At 34.8% G+C, this 10,991-nt stretch overlaps 1 protein-coding gene across 2 annotated transcripts; it reads right to left on the bottom strand.

The window, feature by feature from the left end:
• Window positions 1-736: 736 nt before the first annotated feature.
• On the bottom strand, window positions 737-9,301 carry LOC18025830 (purple acid phosphatase 10). Of its 2 annotated transcripts, none has more exons than XM_006409373.2 (8): window positions 2,965-3,194; window positions 2,427-2,627; window positions 2,222-2,333; window positions 1,893-2,122; window positions 1,641-1,779; window positions 1,319-1,539; window positions 1,112-1,233; window positions 737-1,027 (listed from the first exon to the last, which is right to left on the bottom strand). In XM_006409373.2, the coding sequence occupies exons 1-8, from the start codon at window positions 3,151-3,153 to the stop codon at window positions 829-831; spliced, it is 1,413 nt and encodes a 470-aa protein (XP_006409436.1). In that variant the 5' UTR covers window positions 3,154-3,194; the 3' UTR covers window positions 737-828. The 2 variants fall into 2 exon arrangements, with proteins under 2 accessions (XP_006409436.1, XP_006409435.1); XM_006409372.2 differs by lacking the exons at window positions 737-1,027; window positions 1,112-1,233; window positions 1,319-1,539; ... (3 more) ...; window positions 2,427-2,627; window positions 2,965-3,194 and adding exons at window positions 6,386-6,755; window positions 6,831-6,952; window positions 7,035-7,255; ... (3 more) ...; window positions 8,411-8,608; window positions 8,942-9,301.
• Between the last annotated feature and the right edge of the window lie 1,690 nt (window positions 9,302-10,991).

Here is a 10,991-nt window from a genome sequence, read left to right as displayed (position 1 = left end):
CAGAGACGCCACAGCTTCAAGCTTGGCCACCACAGCCCCATAAGCGGCCAACTGGAGCCCTTCACACCAAGGTAAGCTTTTCAATTATTATATCGTCCTTGCAGGTGATCTCGGCCCCCACAACGACTAAGTATCACATCAAAACGACACCAATAGTTTAGTTTCAAGAGTCTGTTGCAAACTTTCCATATTTGAATTTAATGAAACGATGAGTTTATGTTTTAGGCATCTAGGTTTGTTCTTGTAGTTTTATTTTAAACGTCCTGTTGTTTTGAGTCTTTCCATTTTTTTTGTTTCGAGTCGAACCCTAGAAGGTTCAAGCTGACGGACTGTTTATAAAGACCCACACCCAGTTTTGTAGTCCGCAACTTTTTCCCATTATTCAATAAAAGAACAAACTTTCTTCAAAGTTTCTGAGAAGCGGCTTCTCATCTTGTTCATTGCTTTCTTGTGAGATTCAAGCAAGCGTGAGCTACTGCACCGTATCAGAGAGTAACCTCTCTTCTGTGTCGTGTATTCATTCCGCCAACACACCATCTCTTGATCCCACACGAAAGGGCGACCGCCTGCATGTCAGATCCCCATCTATCGATCATTTTCCGAGCCAAAAAGAGGGCAACCGCCTGCTTTGTCTCTCCCCCACCTTGTGAGAACCCCTTGGTTCTTACATAAATATATATGGAAACAGTTACAAATATAAAAAAAGTTCATTAGTTTCTTAATTTGTTCCTTTTCATAAACTATTTACACTTTTGTCTGATTAATGTTTGATCTAAAACAAATACATTCACAATCAAAGAGATACATACAAATAAGATTCTGAGGTTCTCAAGAATCAGAAGAAGTTGACTCATCAGTGGGACGCCAGAATCTATTATAGAACCACATGGTGTCACCCTTCACAGCGTAACCATCTTGGTTCCTATGCCATCCATAGTACGCATGAGTCCTGTTCCTTATCGAGAATATTGCGTGTCCGAAGCTTGCTTCTCTGTAGGCAGAGTACTTAGGCTGAGGCTCAGTCATTCTGCAAGAAACCATACCACACATTCAAAACTCATCATCTGAATCTACTCGTAAATTGGTTGCAACGTTTTTATGTATAGCTTACTTGGTAGCCAATCCCTCAAGATTGCCTCCATCACCAATGGTGATGTAGACTGGAGCAGATTGATCTTTGACTGGTGAGCAGATTCCGTTTACCACGTTGTACGCAATGTTTGATACTCGTTCCTATTTTTTCACAAAACATATCAGATTTATCAGGAATTATAGTTTAAAAGAGACATGATATGAGATAAAGTTTTATTGATCTTACTGATCTTTCGTAAGCATGGACATGGCCAGCAAAAACAACATCTACTTTGTTCTTGACGAACCATGGTTCATACATCACCCTCATGGTTTCACCTTCCATGTAATGGTAATCGTAGCTGTTGTACCAAGGTGAATGCATCAGAACGATCAACCAAGGAGTTTCCGTTCTGTTAACCTTTGGGAACTCCTCTTCGAGCCATGTGTATTGCGGCGTGTACTTACCTGTCAAAGAAAAAGATGGAATGGAATTTGTTAGGGTCCTCTTAGTCTTCTTGGTTTGCGTATATCGCAAGAAGAGGTTCAAAATTTTCAAGAGGCCTTACCATATGCTGAATATGAAGCTAGCACGATTATGTAAGCTGGTCCTCTCTTTATCGAGTACCAGAATGGTTCTGTGCTGCCTGATGATCGGTAAGGAGTACGGTATCTATGCTTGAATGGCTTAAACGGCTTAGTTTCTCCCTGAAAAAGCACATAAAAACAATCTCAGTCTAATCCATGCTTTTATAGCTCTTTGTGCTATAACATTTTGAAGCCTAAAGCCAAAACAAAGAAGATGAAGCAAGAAACTATACAATCTTTGGGGCAAAGTCGAGTTCATGGTTTCCCATAGTCCAAATCCAAGGCTGATATGCTGTGCTTCGTTCAACAAATCTTCCCCAACTGTCCCATCTGTTGTTGTCATGATTTGGGTACTGATCAGCGTATGAGAGATCCCCAACAAACAAAACTGTTTGCCCTTTTATTGGGTTATTCTCATAGTGCGTTAAGGTTATGTTAGAGTCAAAACTCTGCCCAAGATCCCCTGTAAATCCAACAATTTGCAGCTCAAGCTCAAGCTCAAGTTCAAATCCATGTGAATCTAGCTAGTAATTGCCTTTTTGTTAAAGCCGTGAAAATATACCAATCAGACCAAACGTGTAGGGTACGTCAGGACCGACTTGAGGAGGAGTGAAGAACCAGAACTTGCGTTCCGTTTGTCCCACGCCTACCACATAATAGTACTTAGAGTCATACTGCAAAAAAAAAACCATCAAAATCTGATAAACAACGATAGCAAAGATTGTGATAATGATTATGAAGAGAAAAAGGTTGAAAACGTTGGAGACCTCCAAGTTTCTGATGGTGCAATGATGGATGTGACCAGACGTATAGTTGTAGAATTTGTACGTCGTGGATTTTCCATGAGCCTTAAGCTTTTTGGAGCTGTTCTCTTTCCAGTAAAGGACTGTGTTAGATCCTTTTGCTTCTTGCGTGACCCATGACACTATCACTGCCTTCCCTTCAACGTCTCCTTGTGTTATATGCACCTTTTTGTGTGAAATAAAACTCAAGTTACATCAAGAAAAGAAGAAACGAAAAGTCTGCAACTTATGTTTGGTATGAATATTAAGTTATATACCATTTTCCGATTTTAACACATTTAAGACGATTACAGAGAAAAGCAAGAAGCAGAGAAATACCAAAAAGCTACTAAAACAACACTAAATGTCTAAACACAACACCAAATCACAAAAACCAACTAACGAAGCTAAACTTGAAATTGTCAACATTCAACAACAAAAATGATACTTATGATAGAACCAACAACAAAACTCAGAAAAAAATATTGTTAAATTTATAGAAAGAAAAGGCGCAACGTAATACCTGTTGAGGTGCATTATATCCAGAAGGAACACAAAACACATCGCTATCAAGAGGCATATCAACAGTTGCCTCTAACCTCCTGACATAACGACTTGTTTTGCCTCCATTGCAGAACAGCACTAAGCTGTTCAGAACCAAACCCAGAAAAAGAAGGGAACATAGATCTAATCCTTGGAGACGACGACCCATTTTCTCAAGTGGTCTCTTATCTTTCTTTCTTTTTTTCTTTCTTTTTTACTGCCTCAGATTTGTTTGTTGTCCGAAGAGAGAGCTATTCCCTATAAAGACGGGGAAGTATCTTTATAAAGAAAGATAGATGCATCATGCAATCATGCATGTGTTGTCTTGAGCAACGGAATATTCGTTACTGAAACTTAAATGGAGGAGCCGTGTCAACTCTGTTTCGATTTTGTCAATAAATAAATAAAACTTATTTTTCGATCGAGTTATTTAATTTTTTTATGAATTAAAGAAAAACAAAAAACAGGAGTATTATACTCCTATTATTTTTCATTTTGAGTAAAATAATATTTAGTTTTGTTTATTTGTTTATTTCTTTGTTGTTTTCCTAAATTATTTATTTGTTGTTTTGACTTTTGACTAAACAACCAGATGGCATATGTGAACGCTTGGAAGATTTTTTTTATTTCACGAATCTATGCTTCCCTTTTTGTTGTGTTCTGTTTATTTATTAATTATTATTGTCAACCAACTTTTGTCTTTTCTCCTTGATTTGTTTTTTTTTTTTGTCGGCCTTCTTGATTTGTTTTAAGTACAGAAATTATAAAAAATAATGCCGTTATGAGGGGAAACGAAAGGAGTTAAATAAAAAAAACAGTGGCCTTAAAAAAACAGACAATACATGTACTTTCAAATTCGAATTTGGATTTCTTTGTTACTTCGATTTTGTAATTATATAGTTAATGTTCCTATATGAACAAATCGTGTGCTTACATATATACTAATTTGGATCAGATAAAATTTTATAGATATTTTGTTCTTTCCAACGAAAAAGGGATCATACTTTTTGCTACTTAATTTATGCCATCTTGCTAGATATCTGTGATATTTAAGTTCTATCATTTTATATTTTTCGGTTATTATTTTAATCATTTCTTCATGGTGGTCTCTAAACTATGGAACATTTCCACCTTCAAATTTTTACATTTTTTTATTTTTTTACTTCAAAAAACTCATCATCTTCCAAAGGTTCAAATATTCTCTCTTTTTTTTTGGTTATTTTCTCTCTCTGATTTGCTATTTTGTGATATTTTTTCTACCATTTTTTGACTTAAATGTCGAAGATTCATTGAAAAACAATATTTCATCGTTTTTTCCGGGATTTTTATGTGTTTACCAAAAACTTTACGTGTTTTCTAAGTTTTGTAAGAGACTTATCCTTTAAAAAACTAAAAATTTTCTTAACGGTTATTAATATGAAAATAAATTATTTTGTACATCTCGATTTGATAACATATTTTTTTGTTATAGGTTTAGTTCGATTTTTGTTTAATATTCTGTTAAGAGTCAATTTTCTTTTATTTTTTCCAAAAAGTAAAAAAAGTAGCCAAATAATCGAATGAAATAAAACATATTGTTCTCTTTTTGAGGTCTTTGTTATGTTTTCTTTTGGTTTTGGCTGACGTTAAGACCTTTCTGCTTTGTGATTTTTGTAAATGTTCTGAACTTTGAAATTTACGGTGACAAAAACTAAATCGAGATTAATCACTCCTCTAACTCTGCAGTCTTCACATTGTCATTTTCATTTTCGTTTTTAGCCCAAGTCCCATTGAACCTAGTTTTTTAATATGGTTATTTTATCTGAATTTTTGTGTTTTCATTTTTGCCTATATTATATAATAAACCATGCAGATCTGAACTAGGTTGGTGAAACAGCTATTTGCCTATTTCTAATTACATCTACTTCAGTTTCTTTTGTATATAAAAAAAGGATCTTAAAATAAACTAATCGCAATGTATTTTTAAATAATTGGTAATAAATGCTTCAATAAATTAGATCTCCAAGCAAGGCATCTGCTAATGGTTGGTGGGTGATGACAAGGGATATTCCATTCCTACAAAAATCGTGCAATATGATTGGTCCAAAAACTTCATGTAAAATAAATAGAGAAAAGACAAATTTAAAAATTAGTTTGAAAAGTCGTATAAAAATTGTAAAAACGAAATTCTTTTCGAAAACAAAAATAAAAAAATTGACGTTAAAACAACACTGAAACGGAGGGAGTAGCGTTTGACGAATTAGAACACCTAGGTATCGCATAAAACCTCAAGAAATCAAGAAAGAAACATACTTCTTTTTTTTTGGGGTAAAATTACTTATAAATATATGCATTAGATTATTGTTGTTCTCAAGTATTTTTAAAGTAATTTTCAAATCGACTCAGTGTATAAGAATCAAGCAGGAAAGACTCAAAAGTTTCACTGTTTCAGAGAAAGAAATAAAATAAGATAAGATTATAAGAGACAGTACTCCAAAAGAAGTGGAATATATTCGAGTAAAAACCAGCTTTGAGTTTCAAAAGACAACCTCTTCTCGTGAAAGTGGTTGAATTTAGAGTAAAAGCAAAGAGGATCAATCGTCCTGCGATCTTTGACACATGTGACATTGTCGATCTTGTTTTGTCAAGGTGTTTTAATAACATCACGAACTAGAAAAAGGACAAGCTTTAGCTTTGTACTCTAGTTGTAGAGAGTAACCGTGAGATATTATTAGGAGATTAAACTTGCAAAGCTTCGAATACTTTCAGTTTTGCTCTGTTTTTGTCTCTCTGTTTTCAAGGTAGAGTTTACCAAGCGTTAAGTAGTTAGCTCGAGCTAAAAACCTCACACATTGATACCAAAACTCCATGTTCCAACAAAAGGTGGGAAATATATAGAACCTAGACAGTTTATACGAGAGCGTAAAGGAGACTGAAGCAGAGGAGTGATGAGGTTGCAAGAGCTGATTCAATCAAAAGTTGTTGCTGAAATGGACAAGTAAAAGTTGTTACTGTAAAGTAAGATCCTTTTGCATACAAATTCTATTATTACACTCAAATAGATTTCATATAAGGAGAGAAGATTTGACCAGTCACGGTTCAACACATCGCACCAAACTTTGGAGGTGTCAACCAGGCATGAAACCACAAGACTCGATTGTATTAACTTGGTTGCGCAAAGATACAATTGGGAAATGTGGTATAGGGAAACAAAACAGAGATAATCCTCCCACTACAACTCGATAAGTGAATGTCAATATTCTTCAAACATTTCTGCATTTGAGCTTAACTAAACATGAAGTATGGCCAAAGAGTTTGAAGCAAGATAAGAAAATAACACTTTGTGTCTTTCTTTCTAATTTAGAAGAACTATTCGCCGTTTCTATTTCAAGAAACGGCATGTTTTTTTTTTAATCCTTCTCATTATCAAGAACTTCATCAGTCATTAGGTTTTCATTATCAAAAAGTTCTTGTCTGAATAACGTTTGTTTAACAAGGGCAGGCACAAGAGCCATCCCACATTGCATTTATTCATATGGTTATTCAATCTAAGAGATGTATACAACAATACAAATCAGATTCTAAAGATTCTCAAGTATCAATTAGATTCTAGAATCATCAACAGGATGCCAGAATCTGTTGTAAAACCACATGGTATCAGCTTCCACGGCGTAGCCATCCTGGTTCCTGTGCCATCCATAGTGTGCGTGCGTCCTGTTCTTTATCGAGAATATAGCGTGTCCGAAGCTTGCTTCTCTGAAGGCAGAGTACTTAGGCTGAGGCTCAGTCATTCTGCAAGAAACAATATGCAAGACTCATCATCTGAATCTTATCCAAAACCTATTGCAATGATCAGTTATAGCTTACTTGGTAGCCAATCCTTCAATATTTCCTCCATCACCAATGGTAATATAGACTGGAGCAGATTGGTCTTTGGCTGGACTGCAAATGCCGTTAACCACTTTGTAGGCTATGTTTGATATGCGTTCCTGGTTTCACAACAGCTCGGTTTCTCAGGATCTATAGTTTAAAGACACATGATATGAGCCAAAGTAAAGTTATTGATCTTACTGATCTTTCGTAGGCGTGGACGTGACCTGCAAAAACAACATCTACTTTGTTCTTGACGAACCACGGTTCATACATCACTCTCATGGTTTCACCTTCCATGTAATGGTAATCGTAGCTGTTGTACCACGGTGAATGCATCAGAACGATCAACCATGGAGTTTCTTTCCTGTTAACCTTTGGGAACTCCTCTTCGAGCCATGTGTATTGCGGCGTGTACTTACCTGTCCAAGACAAGATGCAATGGAACATTCAGGTCCTCTTAGTCTTCTTGGCACAAAAAGGTTTAACATGTTCTAGATGGCTTACCATATGCAGAATATGAAGCTAGCACGATTATGTAAGCTGGTCCTCGCTTAATCGAGTACCAAAATGGTTCTGTGCTACCTGATGATCGGTAAGGAGTACGGTATCTATGCGTGAATGGCTTAAACGGCTTCGTTTCTCCCTGCAAAGAGCATAAAAAACAACCAATCTCAATCTCAGTCTACTCTAATCCATGTAGATGCTGGTCTAACTAGATGTTCTTATATCTCTTTGTTCTATAGCATTTTGAAGCCTAAAGCCAAATCAAAGAAGATGAAGCAAGAAAGCTTTACAATCTTAGTCTAATCCATGTAAATGCTGGTCTAACTAGATGTTCTTATATCTCTTTGTTCAATAGCATTTTGAAGCCTAAAGTCAAAACAAAGAAGATGAAGCAAGACTTTACATCTCAGTCTAATTCATGTAATGCTGGTTTAACTACATGCTCTTGTATCTCTTCGTTCTATAGCATTTTGAAGCCTATAGCCAAAACAAAGAAGAAGCTTTACAATCTCGGGGGCAAAATCGAGTTCATGGTTTCCTGTGGTCCAAATCCAGGGCTGATAAGCTGTGCTTCTTTCAGCAAATCTTCCCCAACTGTCCCATCTATTGTTGTCGTGATTTGGATAAGTATCAGCGTATGAGAGATCCCCAACAAACAAAACCGCTTGCCCCTTTGTTGGGCTATTTTCATAATGTGTTAATGTTATGTTTGAATCAAAAGTCTGTCCAAGATCCCCTGCAAAACAATAATTTGCAACTCAACTTCAAGTGCATGTGAAGCTAATAATTGCCCCTTTTGTTAAAACCATGAATATGTTTCAGGACAATCACCAATGAGACCAAACGTGTAAGGAACGTCTGGACCGACTTGAGGAGGAGTGAAGAACCAGAACTTGCGCTCCGTTTCTCCCACACCAACCACATAATAGTACTTAGAGTCATACTGCAAAAAGAAAAATCATCAAAGTCAGATAATAACAATAGCAAAGATGATAAAGTGATGATGATGATGATGATGATGATGATGATGATGATTGATGATGATGATGATGATGATGATGATGATGGACCTCTAAGTGTCTGATAGTGCAATGGTGGATGTAACGAGAAGTATAATTGTAGAACTTGTAAGTGTTGGTTTTGCCATGGGCTTTGAGCTTTTTGGAGCTGTTCTCTTTCCAGTAAAGGACTGTGTTAGATCCTTTTGATTGTGTCACCCAAGACACTATCACTGCTTTACCTTCTACATCTCCTTGCGTTATGTGCACCTTTTTGTGGAAACCCAAATAAAAAAAACCCAATTTAGATCAATTGTTTAACAAACAAGGGAAAAAAGTTAACATCTTTATGAACTCCACTAAGAAAAAGCTTGAATCGATCAGAATCGTCCAAAAAAGAGCTTTCTTTTACATCATTAGAACAAGATTAAAAAAAAAGAAAAGTAATTACCTAATATTAAATTGGAAAAAAAACCTACCTAACACTTCCCAGTTAGCAGCACTAAACATAAAAAGCTTCGAAATTTAATAATTATAAACAGAACCCATAACAAAAACTCAGAAAAGATTGTTGATTTCATAAAGAAAGGGTATACGTAGTACCTGTTGAGGAGCATTATATCCATGAGGAACACGAAACACATCGCTATCAAGAGGCATATCAATGGATTTCTCCACTTTTCTGACAAATTTACTGGTGATTCCTCCATTACAGAACAGCACTAAGCTGTTTAAGACCAAAAAACATAGAACAAGAACAACGGAAAAGAAATCTGATCTCATTTTCTCAGATTTTCTTTTCCGACCTTCTGAGTTTTTTCCTCCTAAAACAAGGGGAGAAAATCGTTTTAAAAGACGAATAGAAACAATAATTTATTGGTCTTTGTGGAGTGGAAGATTCGTTACTGATCTTAGATCGAATTCAACTCTGTTTTTCAATGTCTATACAAAACACTTTTTAATTTTGTTATATATTTCCTTGTTTTTGCTTTGACCCAAATGTAGATGGCATTATGTGTGAACGCTTGGAAAGTTTTTTTTATATTCTTTGATAATCTGTTCCGGACACACGAATCTATACTGTACTTTTTGTTGTTTTCTGTTTTATTTATTTTTGTGTCATATGGCAACTAATCTATGGTTAGTTTTTCAGTTCCCTAATAATAGTTACCAATGCGAAAATGAATGATTTAATTCCTTGCATTTCGGTTTTGTTTAAACATTCAATTAAAAAACTAGATTTTACTCTGTATATCTGCATTAAAATTTTATCAAATTTTGTAATATAATTTATATTTTATTTATAGATATATTTATTAATAAGTAATAAAAATTCATTTTTTATATAATTTGTATTTAAATTTTATTTTAATATATTATAATCACGATCATAAAAATATAATTATAATCCGATCATTTTATTAATAATAAAAACAGTTTTTAAAAAACATAATTTTAAGTTGTTCATTCTATTAATTCAAAAATGACTGTAATTATAAAAACGAATAATTCTAACCCGTCTATTCATATTACGATATAATATAAATATTTATTAATTTTGAAATAATTTTTAACTGAATATCTTTCATGTTTTGATAACTTAACCCGCATAAGATCATAATTATTAAAAAAAATTTAACCCATTGGATCAAATTACCATATAATTTAAATATTTATTAATTTTTAATATGTAAAATTTTAGATTCATTGATTATGATTAAAAAAAATACAATAACAATGTGCACGGTGTGGAGCGGAGGAAGAAACAATCAATCATGTTTTTTTTTAATGTCCCCCTGCCTTACAAACCTGGGCATTATCGCGGATACCCACACCCACCGAAATATTCCCCATGCCATCGGTTTTTCAAACTTTGATAATCTATTTTGGAGAATCCCAAAATAGATGAATTCTACACAATTTTTCTGGATTGTGTGGTATATTTGGAAAGTACGGAATGAGAAAATGTATAGAAATATAGATATGGATCCACAAGTGACTTTAAAGATAGCGGAAACTGAAGCGGCTCTATGGGAGGAGGCTCAAAGCTTCGAACATGAATTAATACTCTCACATCCTGGCAAAACTACAGATCACTCGATACCGGTTCTTCACGATGGCTGGTGGTGTTATATTGATAGTTCTTGGAAGGAAACAGACTTAGTTGCTGGTTTAAGCTGATATTATTTTAAATAAGGGACTCAGGAAACAGTAATATGTGCACAAAATGTAAGGCGGAGCCTAACTCCCCTACATGCAGAACTGGAAGCCCTTATATGGGTTATGCATTGTATGCTGGAAAATTAAAAGATATATGTAGCTTTTGCAATAGACTGTTCGGAGGTGGTGAAGATGGTGTCTACACCCGATGACTGGCCAACATTTGATCTACATTTGGAGGAGATTGTGAAGATGAAGAACATGTTTAGCTTTTTCTTTATTTCGCATATCCCACGCGCAACGAATATGAAGGCGAACATTTTTGCAAGAAGTGCTCGAATCTACCCTCAAGATGTTAATTATATAAACTCAGTATCATCGGTTTGGCTTGTCGAAACTTTTTAGGTACTTAGGTTGTAGATAAAAAAAAGCCATATTCGTTAATCATATGTGTTATTATGAAAATATTATTTAAATTTCAAATATTAAATTA

The sequence above is a fragment of the Eutrema salsugineum genome, unplaced genomic scaffold (assembly GCF_000478725.1).
Source record: "Eutrema salsugineum unplaced genomic scaffold, Eutsalg1_0 scaffold_11, whole genome shotgun sequence".
NCBI lineage: Eukaryota > Viridiplantae > Streptophyta > Magnoliopsida > Brassicales > Brassicaceae > Eutrema > Eutrema salsugineum.
This window is presented reverse-complemented; position numbering and strand designations above follow the sequence as displayed.

What these genes read in the sequence shown, in the direction of transcription:
- LOC18025830 (XM_006409373.2), bottom strand. Translation starts at nt 3,153, where the DNA reads ATGGGTCGTCGTCTCCAAGGATTAGATCTATGTTCCCTTCTTTTTCTG. An exon ending in AGCTTCATATTCAGCATATG is followed by an intron (nt 1,540 to 1,640) that starts GTAAGGCCTCTT and finishes TTTCTTTGACAG; the next exon opens with GTAAGTACACGCCGCAATAC. An exon ending in TCCATGCTTACGAAAGATCA is followed by an intron (nt 1,234 to 1,318) that starts GTAAGATCAATA and finishes GTGAAAAAATAG; the next exon opens with GAACGAGTATCAAACATTGC.